General features: G+C 51.5%; 8 protein-coding genes across 8 annotated transcripts; 4 read left to right on the top strand and 4 right to left on the bottom strand.

Annotated features, from left to right (window-relative positions):
* Positions 1–781: 781 nt before the first annotated feature.
* On the bottom strand, positions 782–1,977 carry SMAC4_08155 (uncharacterized protein; the record flags this gene model as incomplete). Its single annotated transcript, XM_003351091.2, has 2 exons — positions 782–1,166; positions 1,220–1,977. The coding sequence occupies 2 exons, from the start codon at positions 1,975–1,977 to the stop codon at positions 905–907; spliced, it is 1,020 nt and encodes a 339-aa protein (XP_003351139.1). The 3' UTR covers positions 782–904.
* Positions 1,978–6,855: 4,878 nt separating this feature from the next.
* Positions 6,856–7,935, bottom strand: SMAC4_09825 (uncharacterized protein; the record flags this gene model as incomplete). Its single annotated transcript, XM_066091018.1, has 2 exons — positions 7,462–7,935; positions 6,856–7,399 (listed from the first exon to the last, which is right to left on the bottom strand). The coding sequence occupies exons 1-2, from the start codon at positions 7,581–7,583 to the stop codon at positions 6,856–6,858; spliced, it is 666 nt and encodes a 221-aa protein (XP_065947333.1). The 5' UTR covers positions 7,584–7,935.
* Positions 7,936–13,355: 5,420 nt separating this feature from the next.
* On the bottom strand, positions 13,356–15,508 carry SMAC4_12819 (uncharacterized protein). Its single transcript, XM_024655995.2, has 2 exons — positions 14,899–15,508; positions 13,356–14,728 (listed from the first exon to the last, which is right to left on the bottom strand). The coding sequence occupies exons 1-2, from the start codon at positions 15,306–15,308 to the stop codon at positions 13,777–13,779; spliced, it is 1,362 nt and encodes a 453-aa protein (XP_024510954.1). The 5' UTR covers positions 15,309–15,508; the 3' UTR covers positions 13,356–13,776.
* Positions 15,509–16,522: 1,014 nt separating this feature from the next.
* SMAC4_09186 (uncharacterized protein) lies at positions 16,523–17,897 on the top strand. The gene has a single exon (XM_003344766.2). It carries the CDS (start codon positions 16,734–16,736, stop codon positions 17,769–17,771), a length of 1,038 nt encoding a protein of 345 aa, XP_003344814.1. The 5' UTR covers positions 16,523–16,733; the 3' UTR covers positions 17,772–17,897.
* A 625-nt stretch (positions 17,898–18,522) lies between these two features.
* On the top strand, positions 18,523–19,816 carry SMAC4_09185 (uncharacterized protein; the record flags this gene model as incomplete). Its single annotated transcript, XM_066090910.1, has 2 exons — positions 18,523–19,362; positions 19,597–19,816. 2 exons carry the CDS (start codon positions 18,523–18,525, stop codon positions 19,615–19,617), a joined length of 861 nt encoding a protein of 286 aa, XP_065947332.1. The 3' UTR covers positions 19,618–19,816.
* Positions 19,817–20,034: 218 nt separating this feature from the next.
* On the top strand, positions 20,035–21,968 carry SMAC4_09184 (uncharacterized protein). Its single transcript, XM_003344764.2, has 2 exons — positions 20,035–21,458; positions 21,529–21,968. The coding sequence occupies exons 1-2, from the start codon at positions 20,675–20,677 to the stop codon at positions 21,795–21,797; spliced, it is 1,053 nt and encodes a 350-aa protein (XP_003344812.1). The 5' UTR covers positions 20,035–20,674; the 3' UTR covers positions 21,798–21,968.
* Positions 21,969–22,676: 708 nt separating this feature from the next.
* On the top strand, positions 22,677–24,033 carry SMAC4_09183 (uncharacterized protein; the record flags this gene model as incomplete). The annotated part of the gene is made up of 1 exon (XM_003344763.2): positions 22,677–24,033. One exon carries the CDS (start codon positions 22,677–22,679, stop codon positions 23,865–23,867), a length of 1,191 nt encoding a protein of 396 aa, XP_003344811.1. The 3' UTR covers positions 23,868–24,033.
* A 28-nt stretch (positions 24,034–24,061) lies between these two features.
* On the bottom strand, positions 24,062–24,896 carry SMAC4_09182 (uncharacterized protein). Its single transcript, XM_003344762.2, has 2 exons — positions 24,377–24,896; positions 24,062–24,297 (listed from the first exon to the last, which is right to left on the bottom strand). Exons 1-2 carry the CDS (start codon positions 24,573–24,575, stop codon positions 24,134–24,136), a joined length of 363 nt encoding a protein of 120 aa, XP_003344810.2. The 5' UTR covers positions 24,576–24,896; the 3' UTR covers positions 24,062–24,133.
* Positions 24,897–27,997: the final 3,101 nt, after the last annotated feature.

Below are 27,997 nucleotides of genomic sequence, written 5' to 3'. Positions count from 1 at the left end.
CATGGGTGCGATGGATCAACCGGGCGAGCACTGACATCGCCGAACACAACTTTACTATTACCAAAAGATAATAGGGAGAATGATACTAGAAGTAAAGTGGAGGAGAGTCGTGATTCCGACGAAATGGGAACAACAAATTCTGAAGATAGTAGATTGGGCGGTGAGACTTACGCAATGAAACGCTCGGAGAATATAAGGCAACCCTATATTCAACAAAAGCGGAAATATATTGAGGAGTCTGACGATGACACTCAAAGTGATTCAGAGGGTAATATGGTAGATGCTGGAATTTTGGGGCCTAGGCGGTCGGAAAGGTTAAAGAGAGTTCGTGAATCCTAAGTTAGGAGTACGCGAGAGATGGCAAAGTGAAAATGTGTATAGGAATAGCTGAAGAAAATACCGAAGCGTGGAAGTCGTTTTTTTTAGAAAAGTAGTGGTTGATAGTACTTTTGGTAAACCATAGTTGTACGTTTTTAATTTGCGACCGTGGGCAAGTTCGCCAAATGATCCAGACCCCAAAATGACTAAGATGGGAGGGGAGCAGAGGCGGTGCACGGGCCACAACAACCTCATGAGGTTGTTGTGGCCCGTGCATGGAGGGGATGGAGGAACAAATGCGGTGCATAAAGATTACTCTACACATCGATAGAGAAGTAGATGCAGTATACAGGCTATAATAACCTTATAGGGTTGTTGTTTTCACGGCGCTGGCGGACCACTACACTACTAGGCTATGTTCCACAGGATACAAGTAACCGAAGCTGGCAATTCGGTCGCTCAAGTGGTCTTATATAGTTGCGACAGGTAACCAGGCTATTACAATCATAACCTTATATATTGGCAGCCGCCATGGCCACAGTGAACTACTTAGTATACGCCGAGCTTTAAGCCTATATGTAGGCTACTAACTCGTAGTATTGAAATTACTTTCGACATCGCCGACATACGCCAGCTGTGCCCACACCCTCCAGTGGAGAATGCCAAAGTGGGCAACCCGCGTGGCCATGTCCTCAACACTGGCCTCCTCGCTGGGGTCCCTGTTGGTCGATGAGTTGGACGCAGACGAGGTCGTTGTGGGCTCACTGCCACCAAGGCTCTGGATGCCCATCACCTTGCTGGCTCCAGGAGTGCGGAGGTGATTGCCAGCTCCGCCGGCATTGGACGCCCTAGTACCGGGGGTCTGGATTTTCCCACCAGTTGCACGCGAAAAGAGGCCAACGCCTGGGGGTGTTTGACGAAGCGAAGGATCTGCAGGGCCATCGCGCCGGCGAGGTTCCTCCACCTGTAGTCGGGACGGCTGGCGGGAGGGGCGGTGTGGAGGAGCGCGAGAAGAGACGGGTAGAGATCCTGTGCCTTTCGGCGGGATTCGGCAGAATCCTGAGGAGGAGTGGTGCAAGAACCGGTAGTGGGTGTGAAGATGACGGAGCTGCGGGGAGAGGAAGCAGTTGAAGACAGAGAGTTGCGATCGCTAAAGGTTAGACTTAAACTGGAAGGACGGGAGAAGTTGAACTCGGCGGACGAGCGGGTACTTAGTGTACGGCCGTTGTCCTCAGAGAGGTAAGCCGATACACCGGAGGAGAACTGCCTCGAGAGACTTTCGTAGTCCTTATACTTGCGCATGCAAATCTCAAGGCAGATGCTGTCGTACATATCTGAGCTGAGCTTGAGGATGCGCTCGCCATCGAAGAGGAAGGTATTGGGTACGTTTGCAGTCGATGTGGAAGGCAGAACAAGGTGTGTGACGGCCTTGAAGAAAGTGCCGGTCTCACCAAACGCTTGAGCATGAGGGCTGGGTGTGTTGGCGTACACGACAGAGGCGGCAGTCTCGGCGTTGCGGTACCACCGCTTGGCGGCAGTAATGCTGAGCTTCCTGGCCTGGATCATCTTGATGAAGAAGCGCTGCTCAAAGTAAACTGTGTCCTCAATGAAGACAGGGCGGAGGAATCTGATCTGGTGGTTGATAACATCCAACTTCATGGCCTCCAGCACACTGAGCAGATTCCTCATGCCCTTGACCAGTTCGCCCATGTCGTTGTTCCTAAGTTTCTCCTCCGTAACTTGTGCTTCCTCCAATTATTACAAACCAGGTAATACAATTAGCGTTCTCTTGCAGGTGGTGGGTGGGATGGCGCGTTTTTGAAAACCGAGGTGGGCTCAATCGACCTCTTATGCCTCCACTCTTGCATTCATCCCCTGCTCTCTTATTAAGATGATCACAACTTAGGTAGTACAAGAAGACGTTGTTCAGCAAATAGTAGGTAGGACGGCGCGTTATTTGATGCACTTCTTTATCTGCTTCGGCTCGGCTCCGGTGGAGGAGCAGGAGCAGGAGCCTGAGTGGCGGCAGCACCGGGAGACGGGATGGTACCAGGAAAAACAATATCACCGCCGGGAGCAGCAATAGCACCAGGAGCGCCTGAAACATCGAGAATACCGGGAGCAGTGTGACAAGGGCAGTGTTCTGGGCTTGGAACAGTAGTTCAATTCCGCTGATAAACTACTTTGGTCTCGAAGGCCTTGTTGGTCCTTTCAACCTCTAGAGGAAGGTTGGGCTTCAAGGCCTTCTTATGCCAAAGGGAAACGGTACCTATCTAGTATGTACGGGTCTTTGTCACCTAAGGCTCCAAGGCATCTAGCAATCTGCATACATGTAGGTCTTTCTCGTATGACACCAGGAGTGTGGTGTATGCCCGTTTAACAGTGTGGCATATGCTCGTTTGACAGTGTGGCATATGTCCGTGTGACACTTGGACTGTGGGCAATGTCCGTGTGACAAGCAGTGACAGTGTCGGATCCACCGGGAGCCCGGGCAGAGAGACCACCACAACCTTGAGCCACAGCAGCAGTAGGAGCCCTAGGAGCAACGGCACCGGGAGTGGCCGTAGCACCAGGAGCACGAGGTGCATATTTGGTCGCTCAAGTGGTCTAAGACAGTTGCAATGGCAGTCAAGAGGCACAGCTGCAGGGCTGCCATCACACTAGGCTGCAAACTACCCTCTATAGGTAACACAAATTCCCTACTCTACCCAATTTCTAATTGGGTCATTGCACGTGATTCGAATCGCTTTCCGAGGCCCGTGCATGATCTGCCACGTATGCGGCTCTTTCTTACTTCACCCCGCTTATTCAACATCAACCCTTTGGTCGTACATCGTTTTCCACATCCGACAACATGCAAACTTCTAGCCCCTCGATTGATTCCGGACAATATTCGTGCTATTGTAGTAACTCTTACCAAAGTACTGGTTCGTTACAGCGTCATACGCGAAAATGTCCAGCTTGTGAGGACGCTGGCAAAGAGCTGCTACGTCTGATGACATGCTTGCCTCAGAGAGGTATAGATGGCAATCTCCTCTACCGGGGTTGTGACTTCTCCAACCTTTTAGCTGATGATGGGAGTAAGATTGAGGAACCTGTTTTCCAATACCCCGCTCACATCCCAAATATCGAAAAGTTGAATTCGATCTTGAACAAGCTTCTCAGCCAAAGCAGGAACCCAGCTATTAAAGCTACGCCGAAGTCAATACCTATTGTTGATGAGGGATTCCAGTGGTCGAACCATGACTTTGAGCTCAATCAGAAATCAAGAGAGGTAATCAAACAAGATTTGATCGTCACTTCCTGTCTGCGTACATATGAACGGAAAGCCCTTCTCTTCATTGCTCATACGTACCCAACTGATAAGTACGAAGCAGAGTATGTATTGGATGTTCGTTCCTAACGGGTTTTAAATCTGTGTACTAATTCATAATTTAGTTTTCTACGGCGCGGCCAATCGTACTATCACCTGGTCCAAAACTTCATAGAGGCTCGTGCTTCCAAGACATATGTTTTCGACCAATGCAGCAAGACGCAGATCCACTATATTATCGGAGTTTGCCTAGCGGCGTCAAACTTCGGCAATATGGTAACCAAGCTTGAACTCGTTCACCTCGCCGAAGAACTAGCGTCTAAATACAAAGCGTCGGAATTTTGGACGATCAACATCCAACTAAGGAAAGTCGAACTCGATATAATCAGGGGCAACATACCTCAACTACCGCCGCCTCCAAAGAACAAGATACAATTTGGAGAATTCGTCGTTCTATCGTCACAAGCCTTGATAGAGCAGGGAAAATTAGACGAAGCGGAAAAGCAACTAGAGTCTCTACTACCGCCCGTTCATGCCACTCAACCTTCCCAAACGGACTTCAAGATAGATTACCTCAAGGGGAAACTATACCGGTTTCAAGGAAAGTTTGAAGCCGCGTTAGCCCTCCTTCAACCGATTGCTCTCCAAGAAAACGGTTGGACGACGTTGACGTTTCGAAGGTGCATTCAGCTTTTATCCGTTTATTCGGAGCTCGGTTACTATGAAGACGCTCAATCACTTTCAGCCAGTATACCGGTGGGGACGGATGTACAATCTCGCATCCTCAGAGTGGCACGCGCAGAATTATGGTTAGCTCAAACGTTGGATTCTTTTTTGAAGGATCCAGAAGATTTTGAAAAGAACCGAATGACATATGACGAAACTGCGGAAGCAATATTTACTCCTCTGTTCAAAGAATACAGACGCTTGGAAGGTCCTACGTCCAAGCTTAAGAGGAGGGCTTTCTTCTGTATTAGTTTTGGCTATGCTATTATCGGTCACATTATTGGAAGACAATCAGCAAATGGCCGTATAGCGGCGATGGCTAGGTGGAATGCTGCTTATGCCGCTTCTAGGGAATGCTTAGTTGATACGGAGGGGTTTGCAGAAGTTTCTTGTTTCTTAGCGATCGCCGATTTGAAGTCTCTTGCGGAGGAGCACAAGGACAGAGGATACCCCAATGCGGATGAGGGTTATACAACATACCTCGAACGCGCACGCACCATTCTTATTACCAATTCTCAAGCTCTGACTTCCGATCGGTATTTCTTTTGTTCGTTGGGTACAAAATGGCAGAAGATTTTGGATGGGTGGTGGAAAGATCAAGGACGAGAGGTTATTCATACGGGATGATTTTTTATTGTTCTTTACTCTATTAGTCGCGAGACACTCAGTCACAGCCTTGCCGGAGGTAAGGTGGGAATTCAGGACGAGCGCATGATGTCGTTCAATTGTCTCTATCAAGCATCTACTAATAGTATCTATATGCATTTTCGAATGTCCGGCCCGAATTCTAGCAACATCCTCACTCGTTTCTTGGACTGCCGACGGGGCCGGGAATCGGTGGTGGCCGCCTCGGACCTGGGCTCCGGGACGCCGCGTGGGGCAGCCGCACTGCCATCTGTGTCGTGAATCCCCCGTACCTTCGATCTTTTCCTGCTTCTTGTCCCTGGACCATCGCGCTCGCCGGCTGCCGAGAAATTGCGTTTCTTGCTTCGTTGTTGTTGTTGTTATTGTTATTTTTAACGTCTACTTCCGCCTCCCGTAGGGCATGAGACGTGCCGCACCGGTGAGTCTAGCATACAAAATTAAGAGCAATGCCCTAACTGTCCACCAAAACCATTGATCCGAGGGCAAACCAAGGCCTATTGCCAGTGTAAATCATGTGTTGCCCATAGCGTAAACGCGGCCCAACACTTGTAATCGAATCGGTTTGTTGATTGGTGTTGTGCGTGCGTGGTCGCTCCCACTGGCTACCGTCTTCCCCGTCTCATCCGTCCGCCACTGTTTTCCGACCCGTGCATCGATGACGTCCGCTTCCTTTTCCTCCTTCCTGTTCCCCCGGAGCCGCTGCCCTTGCCCGCCGCCTTCTGCTCTGCCTCGATCTTGTTTATTTCAAATATGACCCATTCAACCCTGCGCTGCTGATGATCTGCTTCTGCCTTGACACTCCGGTATTTCTTCGTATTGTGGAGGTACTCGTCCACAAGCTTGTTCCTCCGAGTGATATTATCGAGGTGAATCTGGGCCGATTGTAGGCTTTTCGGCGTATGAGTCGGTGGTGTCTGACCACGGCGTGCTGCCGGCCGCTTGCCACGTGCATTTGTCGTAGATGTCTTCCTTGCCGTAGTCGTGGTCGTCGTGCCCGTAGCTGCCGTGGACGAGCGCACTCGCACTGCAAATGCGGCCTCGTGGAACTCGCGGAGTCGCATGGCCTTAGCCTCCGTACTTCCCACATCATCGCACGTATCGAGAGGCCCCACCACCCTTGCCTCAACGAGTTTCTCCCACTCGACAAATGTCGTCCACTGGTCCTGCTGCTTTGGGTCTGCCTGCAGCTGGAAGGGCTGGAAAAACCCGTAGTCCATGACCAGTCTACTTGCCTCCGCAGCATACCTGGACAAGACAGCTTCCGCATCATCGTCGTCGCGCTGCGGCCGACCACTGTGACAAGGGCAGTATTCTGGGCTTGGAACAGTAGTTCAATTCAGCTGATAAACTACTTTGGTCTCGAAGGCCTTGTTGAATCCTTTCAAGCCTTTCCATCCAGGCTGGGGTTCCCGACCTTCTTATGCCAAAGCCTTCCTTCCTTCTGCTGGCCTGATCTGGGTCATGAGGCCATAAGGCATCTATCTAGCGGTGTGCACCGCTGTGCTTACATATGATCCTTCCCGAGTATCTTCCTCCAATATCCTTCCTTCCTATGACGCCGGCGTCGTCACGGGTACCGCCCTATCGCCGCCGGAGTGCCTTGGTTGGTTAGGGATCGTTCTTGTGACAGCAGGGTTTCCCTTCTTGGCCTGGCTAGCACAGCCCGATATGAGGGGCAGTGCAGCCGGCGTACGTATTGTTGGCTGGAATACGCCAGGGATTATTGAGGGGATTCGGGTAGGTTGTGCTATCGGTCGAATAGACTCTCCGACCGAGTTGGCCTGGTTGCCTGAAGCATTTTGAAGGGTTCGAGAGGCTCAGCCGTGCGGCTCTGCGAGCCTCGTGCTGCTGAGTTAGGGTCGAGGTCGAATGTCCGTGTGACAACCACGGCCCCCGTGCCACTCGTTCTCCCACTGACGGTGTACCTCCTTCTCGAAATTAGGGTCGGCTGTGACCTTGTATGCCCCCATCATTTCATAATGGCGCCGCTCCTCATCGAGATATTCGGAGAACCCGACAGTCAGCCGCCTGTTGACCAGTTGCCAAGCGCGATATTCCTTCCAGCGGCACAGCTGTCTGGAGAACACCCCCCAATCCTGCGGACTCGGTGTGTCGGGATATTCCGTCCACGGTCGCAACATATCGCGATATGCGTCCGGATCCGTAGAGACTTGCGGTAGGAGACTGAGGGGAAAGAGCGGCCTGCAACCGTCATCAAGGAGGGCTTGGTAGCACCTGGCCTGGTACTCCTCGTCTTCAAGAGGCGGGACAGTCGATGACCTGGAGGAGCTTGCATACTGGCGCGTGGTATGCGGTGATGGCGAACTTCTGTCGGAGGGTATTCGGGCCAGCAGTGTAGGGAGTTCGAGGGGGTCAACAGAGGATGCAACGGTTTTCCTGAATGGGTGTCAGTCACGATTTGGATTGATATCGCAAATGGCGAATTGCCATGAACTCACATACTCAGAGCGTTGTTTTCGTCGCTGAGATTGTCCTTTACAAACAGGGCGAGGTCATGCTCGTTGAGACGAACTTGGTCAACTGAAACCGGCACTTTGTCATCAACTGAAAGCGGCGTCATTATGGCCTTGGCTTGTTCGTGCGTGCAGGGTGCTGTCGGTAGGATGATGTTGTCGCGGTGTGCACGCGTTTGAATTGTCGAAGAGCATCTTTATCGGCATACGTATATATTGTGGAGCAGTGATCGGACGATCTAGGCCGCAATCGGAATTAGAGCATAATAATAAAGATATTATAGCAATATTATATATAATTTAATTTTAACATGGGGTTGGCCGGTGATAGTGTCCTAGCTCTTGGGCGGTGACTTGTCACTGTCCCATGGGCAACTATTATCGCAAGAAGAGGATTGTCAAACGGAAAACAAAGTAAACGAAATACTCCGTGCGCGGAGGGAATGAGGTCGGCTGAGCCCACTCCGGTTTCGAAAAACGAGCCGTCACACCCACCACCGGCAGGAAATCCTAGTCATCTCGCTTTTCATTCATAATGATTGGAACAAGTGGCAATCAAGTGATGAAAACTGCCTGCCTTTCTCAATGGTATTACCGTCTACTCCTCTCGACACATGGCCACCCCATGAAACCTAGCTCTATCCCAACCATTATTGTCCTCCTATTAGTGCCCATTCATCATGCGAGTCCCATAAATGGGCTGACCGGCCGAGATGTTTTGGTACTCAGTTGGCCTAGACTGGAGTCAACACAGGAGGCAACTGCGGAGAGGGGAATTCCGGGAGAACCAAACCGTTTAGGGGCAAGGACCTTGAAGGTCATGCCTCGATTGAGCGCACTACACCAAGAATTAGTGGACAGACAGCTAGAGCATCGAAAGAAGACGGAAAGCCAAAACGCGTCCCGGACCAGGTATCTGGGCATCCACTAAGCGTGCGGGTTAGGCGGACAGAAGTGAATAGCCCATCATCCTGGCAAAGCCTGGGGCATCAGACCAAAGGAGCACGAAGAGTTCCAGCCGCCAAACAATGAGGGGAGAGCTGCGCATCGCAAAATGAAAACGTGTCAGACAGAGAGCAGTTTATCAGCGTTTAACGGCGTAAGGACTGCTAAAACAAACTGACAACTGATGTCGCTCTGCTGATGCCAAGCCTGACCAACAGGGAGGTTTGATGTCAAATAATCCCACCAGACAAAGCCGAGGAGTGGGCGGCCTCTGCGCTGCAGCGGTTCCCACGACTCACGACTCCCCGAAGAGCACAACCACCTCACGGTGGACACGTCTTCACCTACGCTTCGTGTCGTTCCCACCATCGCCCAACGTGCTGTTACCCACAGAGCTCCCAGCGACAATTTCGCGTACCCAGGCCACGCGTGGATCAATGTTTCCCAGCTACATGTGTGCAAGTGCGACAGCAGCAATCTGACAGCCGACGAGCATCCTTTGACAACGGGATCAAAGAGATGCTACCGCAGGATAGCTAAAGCGCCAACAGAAGGTACCCCTTGGTTTACACACGCCAGTACCGCATCAACAGCCAGTTGTGGGATCCGAGCCCTTGTGGTGAAGTATCCCAACGTGATTCCAACCGTTCCAAACAAATTTTCAATGACTGAAGCCCAACACAGGAGGAGCCGTGCCTGGCAAACAGGGGGGCTATAGATGCCAGGCGCCGTCTGTCCCTGTGACGGTTTGTTGTTGCCACTGCTGGTGAAAGTGGTATGAGGCAGTGCAGAAGGCGAGTGAGGCGAATGAGACGCCTTGTTGTTGTTCGTTGTTGAGAGGGATGAGAGAAACTGATGGCCGAGATTCATGCTCCTCATGGTGTCGTGTGTTGACATGGCGGATAATGTTTCAAGCGAGAATCGAAGGTCTCGAAAACAGAGAAATGATCGAGTTGATTTGAAAGACAAAATGATCGGTGGTGTTTTTTTCCCTCGTTGTGTAAAGAGATGGGTGGATTCAGGGTGGGTGAAGGTCCGAATGGGCTGGGAGAAATGAGGATAATAGCGATAGTTCGGCAATAGCTGGTAAAGATTGGTAGCGAAAGACATTTCCTTAATACAATAATATCTTAAACCCTTCCAAGATGTGAAACAAGTTCCTCCAACTCCATATTCGCCAATTGAGCATCTGAAAAGTCTTCGAACTTCCTTTCCTGAAACTGCTTTCCCTCCCATACGGAATCCATAGCTCCTCCTTCCGCAAGGCCTCCTCCCGCCTCCTTGCACGGGTTCCCCGGTCACGGGCGAAGCGGCTACGCGGGAGAACCTCTCCCTTGCTATTGGAGTTTACTGGCAGCGCTTCATCGCTAGGATCCAGACCTCGCACTTCTTTTCATGGACTTGCACGAGAAAGGCATGGCGCCAGACACTCTGGCAACAGCACACTGACGGCGGTGGCGCCGCTGACAACCTTACGGGGTTTTTATGGAGTAGAGGGGTGGAAGTTAGCCATGGCCACGACATTGAGAGGGTTACGGTGGACTTGGACAGGCTAGTTCACCGTGCAAGGAGACGGGAGGAGGCCTTGCGGGAGGAAGAGAGTGAGAGCGAGAGCGGAGAGGAGTGATTTTGTCATTTCTTTTACCTTTTCCTTTGTGCTACAGGTTCCGTCATATACTGGCGGCTCGCCCACTGGGCGATTCGATTATAAGTGTTGGGCCGCGTTTACGCTATGGGCAACACATGATTTATACTGGCAATAGGCCTCGGTTTGCCCTCGGATTAATGGTTTTGGTGGACAGTTAGGGCATTGCTCTTAATTTTGTATGCTAGACTCACCGGTGAGGCACGTCTCATGCCCTACGGGAGGCGGAAGTAGACGTTAAAAATAACAACAACAACAACAACAACAACAACAACAACAACAACAAAAAGGTAGCAGCAACAGAAGCTCCTTCGCGTATGCCGCCGCCGTTGCTGCCGCATAGCCCTGCCACTTCTTATTCTTGTGTGAGTCGGCATAGTCGCAGACTCCCCGGATCACCAGCCCCTGGTAGTCGCTCATCACGCCCGCCGCTTCCATCTCAAGACAGATGATTTTGTGCTTCGTGTAGAGGTCATTCCTCTTGGCGCTCGACCTGACAACTGTATTTCGGTATCTTTATGTGGGTCGTGCTCGTCGTTGCCTTGCTGAACAGAGCATATGACGAGGGCAAGGTCGAAGCGATGAAGCAGAAGCTGTGCGAGGTGCCCAGTGACCTTGACGAGTTGTTTTGGACGATCCTGAACAAGAATAATTCGGACAAACATGAGACGATCTTAATGCTGCAATGGGTTTTGTTTGCAGTACGACCACTTAGCCCAGAAGAGCTTTACTATGCCACGCTAGCTGGCACCAGTGTCACAAACCTAGGGTCTCGACATCAGTCACGACTAACAGATAACGACATCCAGCGGCGCATAACCAACTCGTCGAAAGGGCTCATCACGGTTCTTAAAGCCAACCGTACGGTTCAGTTCATTCACGAATCTGTCAAAGATTTCCTCCTACGAAACAAACGACTTCAGAGTCTGGACCCCGCGCTTGACTCGGATCCCATTGGCAAATCTCATGATCGCTTGAGATCTTGCTGTGTATCATTCATTGAAATCGACGCTTCAGTCTTGGGTAGCATTTGGAGGGAAAGTATTACGTCTATTCAAAAATACCCATTCTTGGAATACGCAAGTACGCATTGGCTCGATCACGCTGAGGCAGCAGAGGCGGAAGGTGTCTCACAGAGAGAATTTCTGAAGAGAATGAAAGAAGGCCGTAGCGTGGAGCGACTCTTGCGGTTTCATGCATGGTCCTGCGCTCGATGTACAGATGTTGCTGACCTCAATCTGCTATACATTTCCCTGAGTCACGGTCACAATAGTGTTGCGAGGATTCTTCTTGAACATGTCGCCGAAATTAGGCCACAGGGCTGGGGTTACGACACTGCCTTAAGGACGGCCACATCCAGAGGCTCTACTGAGATGATGAGGCTTCTTCTTATAAGATACGGCGCCGATCCTAATCACTATCACAAAAAAACAACCCCGCTACACGTTGCTATAACCAACAACGATTTACAGGTCGCTAGAGTTCTTCTCGAGCACGGCGCTGATGCTAATGCGCTAAACGCGGATTCTGATACCGCACTACACCTTGCTTGCCATTCCAAGGCCATAAACAATCAATCTGCAGTCAAGGATATCATGAAACTTCTCCTTGAATACCATGCCGATATTAACGCAAGGTGTGGAGGATACCTATACGAGAGCACCGTACTCCACCATGCTGTGGACGAGGGAAAAGAAGAGATTGTTCGAGTTCTTCTCGGATATGGACCCGATGTCAATGCAATAGGAGGGAAAAGTAACACCCCACTTCAGGGAGCTATCCTTTGCGGCAACAGTGAGATTGCGAAGCTTCTTCTTATGCACGGGGCTGATGTGAACGCGCGAGGTGGAGAATACGACACCGCGCTGCAGGCAGCTAGTCTTCGCGGTAACAATGAAATTGCAAAGATACTTCTTGAGCGCGGCGCCGAGGTTCATATACAAGGCGGAAGCTACGGTACCGCGCTGCAGGCATCTTGTGTTTCCGGCTATATTGAAATCGCAAAGCTTCTTCTTGATCGGGGCGCAGATGTCAATATACAAGGCGGGAGATACGGTACTGCGCTGCAAGCAGCTACTGTGTCCGGCAATATTGAACTTGTGAAGCTTCTTCTCGAGCACGGCGCCGATGTCAATGCAAAAGGAGGGGAAAACCACACCGCACTTCAGGCAGCTAGTGTTTCCCTGAAATATGAGATTGTAAAGCTTCTTCTTGAACGCGGCGCTTATGCCGGTGCAAGAGGAGGGAAACACGGTACCGCGTTAATCGCTGCTCTGATGCCAGATCGCACGGGCCCGGACAAGGAACAAAGAGCTATCATAAAGCTGCTTCTCACGTACGGTGTCAATGTCAATGCAAGGGGAGGATTATTCGGTACCGCGTTGCAAGTAGCTGAGCGGTATGGATATTCCGTCTATACAGCAATGCTCCTTCGCCAGCATGGTGCTACTTCTACCAAAGCGGGAAACCTTGGGTCAAAACAGAAAAAAACCGTGAATACCTATGAACGTGAAGAATTAAAAAGGCGTATATATGCTGTGTCACAGATGGCCCGGGGTTATAAGGAAAGCAGGTTCTTTATGACAGAAAGACTCAACTAGGGCCCAATCTTCTTTACTTTAGTGGTACTTTGAGACCAACAAGGTAAAGGCCAGGTACTGAAGATTCAGGGCCAAAATTCTTTCTTTTTTTTTTTTTCGTTATGGTTTCGAAGAAGTTGTGAATCACTTATTTGTACTGACAGGGAGCTATTAGTTAGAGAGTGATCACCTGGTGTTATCCGGTGTCCCGGATTATGACAACTTGAGCAAGGGCATTGGGGGTCGAACTTACCACTTGTACAATAGTGTACCATCTATAGAGCTATCGGATCATCTCAGACACGCCATTGGCCTTTGATGTTATACATAAAGCACAACGGATGTGTAAGCACCATGGTTTCAGGATAATTGTCTATCACTGCGCAAGAAAAAGCCAGGGGTTTCGATCTCGCTCTTACCGCAACTGACATCATATAATGTAACCTCTGAAAGAAATGTCCACAGGCCGTCAAGAGCGTTCATTATTAACACTGATATGACTGGACACGAGTGACCATGGTGTGTTTCGGCTTTCAGGCGTTTGATGTTTTGAAAGGTCGATGGGAGATAACGATAAGGGAATGGCTCCGATAAGATAAGCAAACACCAAAAAAGAATCACGAGATGAAAAAAAACATACAGCACCTGGGATTCGCTGGTCGTCACCGACCCAGCTACTAGTCAGGCGATTGGTAGCTTATCTATGGGAGAGCGGACGGGATCCCGAGTTTTCTACCATCTATGGTCGTATGTTCTTGTCTGTGGTGCGGGTTTGGCTTATAAGGCGCAAAGACGCAAGTGGGTGCCGATGGAGACAGACAAAAGTCGTACGTACACTTCAGCATGACACAAGGTGTGTTCATGACTGTCCTCATATTAGCCCTCATATTAGCCCTCCCATTTAAACCGACGCCCGCTCGTTCTCATGCATGATTTGCAAATCATCGTGGTCCGTATTTCATTACATTTCCCCGTCGGGTCTTGATCTTGAACATCCATGTCCCTGGGTATCGTCGCCTCCTCTTCCTCTTCCTCTTTCTTGTACTCTCCATCCATCCATCCAGATCACTTTCACTCCCGTCCCCATCACTTACCCCCCGTTTGCCTATATCCTCCTCCTCGCATCACCGCTCATGTCTGTCTCCGTATGCCCGTATGCCCATCTCTTGGGTTCTGATCCTCCCACCCACTACTCAACTCAAACCTCTCACTCCCCACCGGCATTTCCACCACCTTCTCCTCCGTCACCACCTCATACACCCCCCCATCCTTCCCTTGCTGCTCGTGTGCCCAACCACCCCTCTCAAACCCACTATCTAACTCTCTTGGTCCCCAGCCGCCTTCCGCTGCGTCTTTTATCCTCCTTCTTTGCTCCATTTCGGTCATGGGGACGAAGGGGATGCCGTACTCGTTTGCATTACTTGGTGGCAGTTGTCCTAGTCCTAGTCCAGATCCAGATCCGTATTGTTGGGGCTGGCCATTTGGGCTATAAGTTAACGGTACATGTTGTAGGTTGTTACTTGGTGGGCTGGGGCTCCCGTTATTTGAGCTTCTCCCGCTATCATCGCTGTTGCCATTTAAAGGTTGTGAGGCATGAGTCCCCTGTTTCCTTCGGTCTCGGATTCGATAGACCCAGACTAAATAAGCGGCAAAAGCAAAGGCGCAGATGACTGCCAGACCGCCGATGACGCCGCCTACGATCGCGCCGATGTTGCTGTTGCTACCACCGCTACCACTGCTGCCTGATAATGAATCTTGGGAGTCAGTGGATAGAGGGTTGGCCATAGTGGTGATGGTTTGACTTGGATTCGCAAGGGTAGACGCCGATGGGAGAAGAGTCGATGAGGAGGCTGGAGAGAGAACGGTTGGTGAGGAACCTGAGGAGGGAGCGGATGAGGAAGATGACGTGGTGGTCAAGAAGGGATTGAGAGCGGCATCAGCTTGCGAAGCGGTGTAATGGGCTTTTGTTGTGGTCCAGCCGCAGGCGACGTACTGGAAGGGACCGAGGTTATTGTCAAGCGTGAGGTAGGCGGTTGCGCAAATGGAGGGTCCGGTGGTGCTACCGGAGGCGTCCGCTCTTGAACTGTTTGTGTTGAGCCGGTTAGCGTCGAGGCCCCTGCGGAATTCCAATTCCTCTTCACCCAATCTCTTTTTCCTGCGTGTCTGCTTCCGTTCATTCATGTCTGCCAGTACAGTTCCCGTCTTCATCGCCAATCCTCCAAAGTTCGAAAGAAGAAAAACCGTAAGACCTACCATCTCGCAACGCGCAAATCTTTCCTACTCAAATCGCCACATCCATCTTTACAACTCTCCTCATCGTAGCAAACCCCCGACAGCGCACAGTTGCCCACAATCTGCTCCTTTTCTCCACAGAACCCCCATAGTCCACGATTAAAGTCGACCATGATCTGGAAACCGCTAGCGGCTCCTCGGGTTGCCATGTTTGCCTGGTTGATGACCTTTGAGTAGCGAGTTGCGATTGAGCTTGTTACTGATGCTGGTGGAGTAATGAGGGAATCTGGTTCTGAGAGTGTCGGTGATGCCCTCTTTTTGGGGTTTCGATTTCGGTCAAGTAGAAATGTCGTCGGGGTTGGCGCTGGTACTGACGCTCGCGCACGGCGGCGATTTGGGTCTACATCATCTCTGCGATGCGGAGATGACATATTTGCCGTTGAAGAATTGAATTAAAAAGTCCGATTTTTGTTGTTGTAATGAAAAGAGCCACTCAATGTGATGCGAATAGACTGACTCCACCGCGATAATCCGAGCCTTTTGGTGCTTCAATCCGAGATGCTTTAGACAAGACAACAGGCAAGATGCGATCCGATGAAGAGAGAGAGAAGTGAGAGAATAGAAAACCAGGTGGAAACTCTCGATCCATCGAGACTTTTGCTCCGTGCCGCATCGGAAATTACAGCCACAGGCCAAATCCATGTTGTGAGGTCAGGGGGGATGGAGCGCGCCCTGTAACGTTCAGCTTTTGCGGTTGCCCAGGGCGCGATTGACAAGTACAGGCCCACGCTTGGAACAGATGAGGACTAGAGACGTTACATCCGCCAGGGCTGAGAGGTCTCGGCATCGTGGTGTCCCCTTGTGCCCCTGCCCGAAGGATTTCAAGCGAGTGAAACTGTGAAAGACACTGGACAAAAACACCGTCAATGATGCGCTCGAGCGGCACAGAAATGCAACGGTTGGGGGTTATAAGAAGGAGAGAAAAAACAAATGGATGAGGCTGTGGACGGCACGGTTGCGCAAAGACAGGACAGTGCCATGGTTTGTTGATGATGCTATTCACGTCGTTGATGTCGACCAAGCGAGATTGGACTCAATTGGGGCTGGCAGAGCAACGCTCTCAGTGAGCCGATTGATTGATGCGGGATGACACACTTGTTGAAACTCCGAATATCGTCATTGAGGGATGGAAAAGGCTCCAGTTTTGACGTCTCGGCAGCCCCAGCCCAAGAAACCCCTCTGCCGGATACGGTATCCCGAAGCTTCGGGTTCCTCGTGTCAAAGCGTCCCGAAAACGCGGGGAAAGCCGCCATCGTGTACAGGAACCGATGTCTTGGCCGTTGATGTTGAGAACTTGACCTCCAACCCCTACCGAAAAAGACATGGAAGCCGAACAACTGCTGGGAAGACGATGACCCGTAGCATCGTGGGGGGAGAATGCTCCAAATACTTCCTTGACCGGGACTGGTCATGATGCACCCGAGGTAGCATGCTTCCCCCGCATTTCGACCGCACCGCCCACGCTGCCAGGCTGCCCGCCCACGCTGCCAGGCTGCCCGCCCACGCTGCCAGGCTGCCCGCCCAGACGCGGGGTGCAGAAAGGCATCTTGTTATTGCCCGGGCGCGCACTTCTCCGAAGAGGAATGACATCGTTGATGCCGGAAGCCGTTTCCCCTGTGGACATTTCGTGAGTACAAAACCTCTGCATTTCCTCATTGATCATTTCCAACTCCTCCGCGAACCCGTTCCCAACGCCTGCAGCGACTCCATCATCTGTCGCCAGGCACATCATCACTTTCGACACCAACACAACCATCGCCATTGCCATCACCACCACCATTACCACAACAACAACCATGTCCACCCCCAAGAAATCAATCCTCATAACCGGCGCAGGCGGTCTCGTCGGCCCCCTCCTCGCACACCGTCTCCTCCGCGACCCTCGCTACGCCCAGCACACGCTCTACCTAACCGATCTCTCCCCGCCCATCATCCCTTCCGGCCCAGATCTGGATCTCATCAACGCCTCCTCTCCTACAAGTAATCGCATCGTCCCACTCCAAGGCGACATAACCTCCCCCACCTTCGTCTCCTCGCTGCTCACCTCTTGCCTCTCAAACGGCGCCGCAAAGCTCGAAGCAGTCTTCATCTTCCACGGCATCATGTCCGCCGGCTCCGAAGCCAATTTCGATCTCTCTCTAAAAGTCAACGTCGACTCGGTGCGATTATTGCTGGACGAGATCAGGACTAAAGCGCCCGGCACGAGGGTCGTCTACAGCAGCAGCCAAGCAGTCTACGGCCTACCGCTCCCCGCCATCGTCACCGACTCCACGCCCACAACACCACAAAGTACTTACGGCGCGCACAAGCTGATGATGGAGACTTATATCAACGACTTACATCGCAAGGGTTTCATTAATGGATTTATCGTGCGGTTTCCGACGATTAGCGTACGACCGGGAAAGCCGACGGCTGCTGCTTCGAGTTTTCTTTCGGGGATTATTCGGGAGCCGCTGGCGGGGAAGGAATGTGTTGTTCCGATTGAGGATCGCGCGTTCATGTCGTACTTGAGTTCTCCCAAAATAATCGCGGAGAATTTGGTTAGGGTGTTGGAGATGGATGCTGATAAGCTGGAGGCGCATAGGAGGGTTATTAATTTCCCGGGGATTTCGGTGTCTGTGCAGGAGTTGTTGGATGCGTTAGAGAAGTTTGGAGGACAGGAGGCGGTGAAACTGGTGAGGGAGGAGAGGGATGAGGGGTTGGAAAAGGTGTTGAGGAGCTGGCCGACGGATTTTGATACGAGCAGGGCGGTGGGGGAGTTGGGGCTGGTGAGGGATGAGGGCGTGGAGGGGTTGGTTAGGGAGTATGTTGAGAGTTTGAAGAATGGTCATTGAAGGGAGAATAAGAGGGTATAGGTGGTATGCTTGGATTGTTGTATTTCTCTGAGCGTTTTTCTGGAAGTTGAGTCTTAGCTAAGTTGGTTGAAATCTTGCGCGCAAAAATGGATGTTGCTTTTCTACCGCAATCAACAGTGTTCATGCCATGTGACTTTAACTGATCTCCCGCCCCGGTGTAACAGATAGATCAATCTTCATTTGCCCAACGTGGTTAGGGGCAGAATGAGGTCGTACACCCGTTTGAGCCTCAATGGCGTGTTTGCCTCTTTGATCCTTGTTGCTTCAGTCTTTGTCCACGACATAAGTACCGCTGGCAAGAGCCGGAGGATGCTGTTCATACTTCATGCAGGCTATATCGGTCCGTTTCACCCCATGGGGAATTGCTGCCGAGAACCGAGCCACGTCGTTGATAACCTGGTCCGTGGAAGTTTGCGACTGCCGTGTTATAGGAGAGGCCCTTAAGGCCGGCCTGGAATTGTTGTATGAGCTTCACAAATAGCCGCGATGTGAGCATATTACCATGTCGCGTTGACGTCTTTTGCCGCGCGACACTTTATTTCCATGGAGATTTATTCCGCCCCTTCAATGGAGTCACTCCGATTGGAAGACATCAAGATCTGACGGAGAGTAAGGGGACGACAATCAAGATAAATCGTAAGCAGCTCCCTGATCACCTCATCTGAATGAGGACTGATGCAATCATCAAGTTTTTCCCTTTGCCTGCGCTTTGTTAGTACTCTCAGGAACAATGGCAATCGCTCTGCCCGATAGTCATAAGCCGAAGGACCGGCCCGAGCCGCGGGGCGTAGTCATCACCCCTGAACCCGCCGGCGACCCTGAAACTCACCATGGTCTCAACGACAAGACCCAGGCGGCCTCGGACTCACTGGTAACTTCATTGTCAAAGTCGTCCAATCCCACCACTCCATCTTTTCTCTCCACCCTTCACACCCTCTTCACCACCCTGCCCTCCCTCCCTCTAAGCAGTCCCATCTGGACGCTCATCGAACACCTCTATCGCCTTCCCAACCACCCTCCACCACGCACCAGGGACCCATCCCGCCCCATGCAGATCATCTGCGTTGGCTTTCCCCGTACCGGCACCGAGTCCCTCGCGCAAGCCCTCACCCACCTCGGATATTCCCACGTCTACCACGGGTGGGACGTCGTCTACGACCCTTCCGACCTCTGCTACTCACCAGGCTGGGTGAAGCTGGCAAGGAAGAAGTTTTACCCTGTTGCCGACAACCACTCTTTCCAGTTCCAGTCCCACCCGACGATAACTAGAGCAGACTTCGAGGGGTTGTTAGGACACTGCCAAGCCGTAACCGACGCACCAGCGTCCGTGTTCGCCGCAGAGTTAATAGCTGCGTATCCTGAGGCAAAAGTGGTGTTGAATATGCGGAGGGATGAGGAGAAGTGGCAGGAGTCGTTGGTGAAGACGATTATCAAGGCGAATGAGAGCTGGGGTTTTTGGGTGGCTAGTTGGTTGGACCGGGAGTGTTTCTGGGCGTGGCATGTGTATGAACGGTTTCTGTGGCCGGCGCTGTTTAGGTGTGTTGGTGGGTATGGGGAATTGGGGAGTGTGGTGAGAGAGGGTGGAGGGAGATGGGTTTGGAGAGGTGAGTTTTGCCTTTTGTCTCTTTTTGTTTTCTTGGATGGGGATGGTGGTCGGTCCACTGGATGCCATTTTGCACGTTTCTGTCTTGGATGTTTGCCATTGTCTACCTATTGCTCAACCCAAGATACTGAACGGCTGTTGACTCTCGATCATCCCGATAGAACATTGCAACATGATCCGAGGATTGGTCCCTCCTTCCAGACTGCTGGAGTGGTACATTGAAGACGGCTGGGAACCGCTCTGCAAGTTCTTTGACAAGGAAATACCGGACATCCCCTTTCCTCATGCCAATGAGGCTGTTGGTGGTTGGAAGGCGAGAGAAGAGCAGTGTAACAAGAGATGGGTGGAAAGGGCTTTTGTCAACTTGATCCTCATTTTCGTGGTGTTGGTCTTCTTGATCATCGCTTGGTGGTGGTTTTGATGCCATGGGAAGAAACGAGGGTTAGGGCTCAATGCCGGACTTTGTGTTGTCGATGACGTGCGACAGGCCATGAAGCGAAGATGGACCAGCTGACCGAAAGGTGGGTGTCGCTAATGGTGGCTAATATATCCATTCGTTATCAAGAAGCGCGCTGGTGACATTTCGAAGGACCGAAAGACATGAACCGAAGTGACAGAAATCGACGGAGTTGCGGGTAGGAAGAGGAAACAGAAAACAAGCTCTGGCCAAGCTCGGTTGGCGTTTGGCGTTTCACTACCTAGCCATATGACGGTGGGGCTGAAGGGAGGCTTACGAAACGGCTTCTTCAGGGCTTCTTTTAGCGAGTTTGCGGGGGAGGACCGCCCGAACTCGGGAAGGGCAGCCGCCGCCTCCACCGACTCGACCTCCACTCTTTACCTCATTCAGCATCTCAACATCTCCTTCCGTCCTCCCTCCGCGACAATGCAACCTCATCGACCTTTCTCCCTGGATCGCGTCGCATCATGTTCCGAACGGGCCGCTATTGCGATGCCTTGACTTGAAACAACTTGAGTGTTGAGAACGCATCAAGCTTTTGCGCCTCCAATCTCGGCACCGTCAGCCATGGCCTGCCACTCTTCAACAAACACCGCGTGTCCCCGTCATCGGCTTGTTCAACCCAGGAACCGGGAATGGCAACCCGAAAGAATAGATTGACCCTCTATCAACACCCAAAAGAGGTCAGGGGATAGCATTGGAAGCCAAGGTGTATAAGATGGATCGACTTCCCATCATATCTCCCCGACTTGTTCCCTGTGTCTTGTCTTCCACCACCACCACCACCACCACCACCAAGCCATCCTCATCACCACCGTTACGATGAAGTTCTCGGTCCTTGCTGGCCTCGTGGCCCAAGCTTTCACCGTCTCTGCCGGTACCGTTCTCTGGGATGGCCGCTTCAACGACTTCACCTCCTCCACCGACCTCAACAAGTGGTCTTGGGGCAACCAGGTCGGCCCTTACCAGTACTACATCCACGGTTCTTCCGAGGTCACCTCCTATGTCAACCTCTCCCCCAGCTACAAGAACCCGGCCGACTCCGGCTCCAACCAGGGTGCCAAAATTACCCTCGACAACACGGCCTACTGGAACGGCCAGAACATGCGCCGTACCGAGCTGATCCCCCAGACCACGGCCGCCATCAACCAGGGCAAGGTCTTCTACCACTTCTCTCTGATGCGCAAGGATACCAACGCCCCTGCCACCACCCGCGAGCACCAGATCGCCTTCTTCGAGAGCCACTTCACCGAACTCAAGTCCGGCTGGCAGTCGGGCGCCTCTGGCATCTCTGACCCCCTGCTGAGGTGGTGCATCGGTGGCCAGACCAAGTGGAGCGTCAACTGGGACGCCGGCGTGTGGCACAACGTTGCCTACGAGATCGACTTTTCTGCCAACACTGTGGGTTTCTGGCACTCTACCGGCAGCGATGATCTTGTCCGGGTTATCGCTCCCCAGTCCGCCAGCACCAGCAGCAACGGTGCTGACTGGCACGTCGGTGTTCTTGAGCTTCCCCGTGATGGTTATCCCGATACTACCGAGGACTACTTCTGGTCTGGTGTCTACATTGAGAGCGGCAGCATCACCACTTCCGTCTCCGGTCCTGGTACGTGAACTCTTTCCTTCCATCTTTTCTCTGTCACTCAGACCGGCACACACTAACACTTTCACCCCAGGCTCCTCCTCCCCTAACCCCGGCACCCCCAGCAGCAGCAGCAGTGCCGCCCCCGTCAAGCCTTCCACTTCCTCTACCACTTTGGTTACTTCAACCACTCGTGCCCCCATCACCACCACCAGTGCCGCTCCTGCTGTCACCACCACGGCTAGCTCCTGCACTGCCGCTCAGTGGGCCCAGTGCGGCGGTAACAACTTCTCTGGCTGCAAGACCTGCGCTTCCCCGTACAAGTGCAACTTTGTCAATGACTGGTACTCCCAATGCTACTAAATGGCAGAAGAGAAGTAAAGGTGCTGGTTGATGGAGGGTAGAGGAGATGGAAGTTGATGATGCATGTACATATTGTTCGCTTCTTGTTGATACTTATTTCTGATGCATATACACTTCAATCTTTGCTCACAACCTCTCTCTGTCGCTTCTTGTCATCGCTTTGTTCGCTCATTGAAGTATTCTTAAAATTCGCGTATTACCCGGCCGGGTCTTTTGCCCAGCTCTGCAAGCCTGGACGGTTTGATCCTGGATTTGTGTGGTGTTCACAAGCTGACGACGGAAAGAAAGACAAACCAGGATAACGTCGGGATTGCCTTCCACGTTCATTAAGCATTAGCACTCAGAAGGAACGGAAGGGTTATCACCACAGAGGTCGGTGACGAGTGGCATCATTGTACCTGGTGGTTACATCCGCGACCATGTGGATTCTTGTGCTTCTGAAGCCGCTCTTTTCTTCGCAACATAGCCGATGTGGAAAGTCCACCCCCTTCGTCTGTCACAAGTTGGCGCAAAAGGAAGGAGCACAATGTTGAAGCGAAAACTCTGAGCCCATCAAGCGGCCATTTAAACTCCCTGGATTCCACTTCTCTCTCCCTTCATTCTCGATTCACCACATTGCTTCTCTTTGCACAACATCATCTTTGCTCTGCAACCACATTGCTACTACATTGCTTTGGCATTTTTCACGCTTCATTGCTTCTCTATTCACTTGGGTTTTCTTGGTGACAATTTTCCATTCTCTGAGCATCATTGCGTCAACACTACCAAGGTTCTTCGAGAGGTGAGCTTGGTCTTTCTTACAACCACTCCATTATCATCACGACAACTAACAATGTCTTCTCTAGTTTTCCGGTCTAGTCTCACTCGACAACCGCCACGATGCGTTACACGAGTCTGGTTCTCAGTTCCCTCCTCGCCGCCTCCCATGTTTGCCACGGCAAACCTCTTCCCACGCCCAATGATCCTCCTTACTCCGAGGGTTTTCCCACTCAGGTCGAGTCCGCCATCTCGACAACCTCTGTCGAGACCACGACCGTCGCCGAGGAAACAACATATCCAGGCCTGTACCCTACCGACACTCAGGACTTCCCTTCCAAGGCTGCAGAGACAACCACTGCGACCAAGGCTGTCGAACCTGTGACTGTTTCTGCTACTGTTTCTGAGGCCGAGTCTGCAGAGGGTCCTGCTGCTACTGAAGAGCACTCTGCCAGCAGCGAGGAGGAACACTTCGACAACAGCGAGGAGGAACACTCTGTCACCGAGGGCGAGGAGGAACACTCTGTCACCGAGGGCGAGGAGGAACACTCTGTTATCGAGGGCGAGGAGGAACACTTTGTCACCGAGGAGGAGCACAAGCCTGTCGAGACTTCTGCCAGCAGCACATCCGAGGAGCACGAAGCACCATCCGACCATAAAGATGAAGCTCCCTCGGATGATGCCGATTCTGATGACGATTCGGCTTCAGACGACGAAGCTCCCTTCGATCATGACGCTTCTTCAGATCACTCGGCTTTGCCTGGCCATGATGCTCCCTCGGATGAAGAAGCTCAACCTGACAATGATGCTTCATCGGACCATGATGCTTCCGCTGATCATGGAGCTTCCTCGGACAATGAGAATTGGTCACAGAATGAGGCCCCCCCTGCCGATTCATCCCCCAAGCTCCACGATCAGGATCATCCTTGCGGCAGATTCGATCCCTGGACTATCCATTCCCTTTCGCGCCACTGCGATGATTCTGACACGGTCTGCGGATGGTCCTTCATCATCCACACTAATTGCCCCTCGCTTGCTCCTACCCCTTGCTCCTTCACCATCAAGTCTCTCGGCCCCGGTGTGCCTGCCTCGCGCTCTCCAAAGCATGCGAAGGACAATGATGAGCTGTGCGGGCCATACGAGGTGCATTCGAGCTGGAGCGGGCAGTTTGGTCCTGGACAGGGCTTCACGACGTTGAGTGTCATCGATGCGGGGAATAAGTTGGTTGCATATCCGGCTTATAGGGATGATCTGTTTAGGAAGGAGAAGACGACGGTTCCGGATGTGGAGGTTGCAGTCTATGCTTTGGGTTGAACTATAATATGCGTAGGAGAGGTTGTTCAAAAGGGAAGGTGAACCGGTCTTGTGTTGTTCATGGTTGGGATCATTTGGTATTGGATTATCGGAATAAAAGGGACATTGTCACGGAATGCATCATAATCAGGTGAGAGATACTGGTAATGATATTATGTTGTCCCTCGAGCGCTCCCCCCGTTCTGATCCATGGACGACTTTGTTAACATATCATACATATGTCTGATGGGTCGAACCCCTTATCGTGGTCGAGTGTCCATCCACAATCACTTCTTCGGGATGTATACATCTTTGACGTTGTGCCACGGCGTATCCCCGAAGCCTTCGGCCTGGAAACGACCCATCGGTGTCATCCCCTCGGCATTGGAAGTCTTCTTGTCGTCACTCCTGCCAACCTTATGGTATTCGTGTCCTGCTTTTGCCGGGCGGCCTGAGCAAATCCACTTTTGGGTTAGCCAACACCCAGTCTTTTCTTCTATATTGTCGTTACATGGTCCTGCTTAACGAACCTGTGGCATGAGCCTTGTCGGCCAAAGACGACCCTTTGGGAATCTGCCTCAGGATAGTATCGAGGTCGTGGACCATCTTTGCAGTCGACATTATGGGAGAGAGAAGAATGGTGAGTTTTTCAGAAGTATGGTTGCTCGATGACGGATGAGGATGGTAATGAAGTTGGATTGATCCTCTATCCATCAAACTGATGGGCATGACCGGCTTTTATGTTTTCCCCCTTCTTCTTTGGTTTGCGCAGGCGTCGGCCGCATCTTTCCACGATCATTCTTCCAACAGGAGGGTCTTGACAGGACGAGTGTCCAGCCCATGGAATATCAAGGGACGTATCTTTGCGCAAGAGGACCTGACACCTTTTTGACCTGGTACCTAAGAGCGTGTGATCAGTACGGCAACATACATGAAATCATTTTGGCTTTGGGGGTTATGGCACCGGATTACTAGTCACTCCCAGTAGCATTCTCGTTGAAAGATATACGCACTGTCAAGTGTCAACCTGACGAAGCTAGATGATTTTGACGTTTTCTGCAATCTTCCGATCTGGTTCGAAGATTTGCGCAACACCTTACCTCATTGGGTCCTTCAAGATCTTCGACACGTTCCTGGGCAAATCCCGGCTGCATCATGGAAATGCATGCGGCATGTGCGGGGATGCGCAATGCGGTCATATAGGTAAGATGGCGTCGGGGACTGACGGTCATTCGCCCTCCTGTAAAGCGGGCAGCGGCCCTCTTCGTCTTACAGCTGTTACGACCGCAAGACTTTTTATTTTGGCGAAATTCTTGACATCTTTGTGTCCTCCAGCAGCCTCGGGAACTGTTCCCAATGACCCAATCAGGCTCCTCTTAGCAGAAGTCAGGCTTCCAAGGACCATTCAGATCTCGGCAGACCGTTGAACAAGGCGACCCAATTCCCAAGTGGGCGCACCCGGACATGCACTTTGAGACGTCAAACCCAAGAGCAACAAAACAGAGAAACAGACCACCGTATACCATAGAGAGACGTTTTTACATTTGAGAATTATCCAGCCGAGAGACGGAAAATCATGTAAAGAGATGTCGGGAAGACATTGATGTTCGTTTGTATTCATTTTGCTGATCAGATTCAGGCAGTTTGCGGCACTGGAGACCAATTGGGTTCAAGGAAAATTTGAGAATGACCTCCTGCATTGCCAAACATGAGGAAGGTGAAGGTAAAGCATTGGTGTCCGAGTTTTCCAAACGTTACCTATCAATGTGCGGCTCCAACCGAGCGCAACGTATCTAGGGTAGAGGTAGTTGCCTTGAATGTACAGCACTACAACCCTCCCATCTTCTTCAAAACTACCCCTGCAGTGCCCTGTGCTATCCGAGGAGCTTTGCAGTGCGGGTATATTGGGCCTTGGAGGAGGGGGCAGGCTCTGCCCGCCAATCCAATCTTTCCATGGGCTGACCCACGGCAAACCGCCACCGTGTTTCGGTGATAAATCCTTCTTTTACTCATGCATGCACGAACCCCGTAAACCGTCGCGGAAATCTTTTGTTCTGTTCCTGTGTTGGATCAGTTAGGTAAGGTATCAACCAATAGGCTGATTGTGCAGCCAACCCTCAACGACGTGAAGAAAGTCACCCAGCACAGCGCCATGAGTGACGTCTTACTTTGATTGGCGTACATGCCTGCAGTATAACTTGTAGCTCGTCTAGCCTTTTGAGGCTGGGATGATGTTGATGTTAATGAGATTCGTTGCTTGGGCTGTTGTTGATGATCGGTACCCGGTGATGGACGAGAAAACGCAGTTCAAACTGGATGTATATGTTTTTTCCCACCCCACTGGGTATGACTACATGTACACTATTTTCATCCAAGAGCCTTTTTAGACAGGACAGATGCCGGAATGTAACTTTCTTGTTTCGACAGCCTAGAATGGGACAACGGGAAACCACTACAGGTTGAGATCGGGAAGTGGCATAACATCCCCGGTCCGGGCCATAGGATATGGTCGGTGGTAACATAGCACCTGTCCGGCATCCGCGGTAGCGGAAAGTGCCAAGCTCAGCTGGAAAACAGAGGCAGTATCGGATAGCAATTACATGGGTTTGAGGTTTGTTGTAGCTGTAGCAAGTATACCTACATACCTAGAAAGTGCAAAAGCAAGAACAAGGGAATAATACAAGATGATCGAGGGTGGCGGCAGCGTTGTGACCAGGGGTTATTCTGCATGGCAGTGTACCAGAAGCACAGTACCACCCAACAAGTGGGTTGATCAGGGTGTGATGACGGGATGCATTCCCTGACAGCCGAGCCTCATTGCTTTTATGGAAGCCGCCTGTGTATCACCTGAACGTCAAGTGGTAGGTATTTTTGCGATTGGCTCTTCTGGTTTACCGTCTGTGGCACCGGCAAAGGCCAAAAGTAGGTAAGAATGCACCTTTCCCCGACGGATTATGACCCCCACTGACCCCCAAATGAAGGGTTGGATGGGATATAGCCTGGCACCCAGAGACCGAACACCGAATTCTGGACCCGAATGCCCTGACATCGGGAGAGAGAGTTGGTGACACAAAAGAACTGTTCAATCCAATGAAGAGATTAAGCTTTGCGCTTATTTTTGGACGTTAAGCATATTCTCCAGCTTCGGAAGATGGATGCTCGGTAATGACCGGCTACCTTACGTACATTGGTTGTTACTTCTCGGAAAAAGGTTTTAGGAAAGATGATGCGTTCCGTTTGTCGCTTACCTTCCTTACATCCAGTCCTTCAGTTCTCGGGAATTTCTTGCAACGATAAGGAAGTCATGGCCGACTTGGTTTGCGCTGTCAGAATTTGAGCGTCCGTACACTACCGAATAAACTCGGGAAATTGCCAATACACCTTCCCTCTTAGAGAGCCCGACAGTAAGCACAGAAGACAGCATACAGACTGTGCCCTGTATGGTGTGTTTGAGGTTTTGCTGCAGTTGAAATCCCCCCAGCCAAAAGGACAGTAGAAAAGGCCGAGTTGACAAGCTCCCAACCAGCAACATTGCCTTCCACGTTGACACATATACATTTCAGCGCAGGAAACTGGACCTAAGCCCTACGGAACTGTGCTTTTTCGGGCAGAAATAGGTGGTTTTCCCACAGTGGTGTATTGCCAATTTCCCGAGTTTATTCAGTAGGGCATCAAGGTGCAAAGTGGGAAAGGGAAGGGGCCACTTGCCTGCAATGACTTTTGGTGGGATACCGGAAAGAGCTGCGTGGCCCACGCAATGCATGTCCCTTCCCTTTTGTGCCTGCAGTGCGCATCAGCCAGAGGTGCAGACAAGCCTGTCCACTTCCTCGAAGCTCACTCCCGTTCCCTTGCCGGAAGTCAATTTCTTTTGTCGGATCTGTTAACCACTTCCAGCCAAATATTAGCCCACGCATCATCCTTCACTTCTGCCTTATCTTCTACCGCGATACCACGGCTTGCACCCATTTCTCAATCGAACCATTTTACATGGCTGTGGGAGATGCCGAACCATAATTGTCACAGCTCGCGGCGTCACGACCAATCCGACCATTGCCATCAATCATCGGCTGACCCCAATCAGTACCTCGATTATCCATCACCTAGTAACAATACGCTGGTTCAATGGCGAACCCTCACGACAGCACGAGAAA

The sequence above is a fragment of the Sordaria macrospora genome, chromosome 5 (assembly GCF_033870435.1).
Source record: "Sordaria macrospora chromosome 5, complete sequence".
NCBI classification, from domain to species: domain Eukaryota; kingdom Fungi; phylum Ascomycota; class Sordariomycetes; order Sordariales; family Sordariaceae; genus Sordaria; species Sordaria macrospora.
The sequence above is the reverse complement of the archived record's forward strand: the minus strand, read 5'-3'. Positions and strand labels throughout refer to the sequence as shown.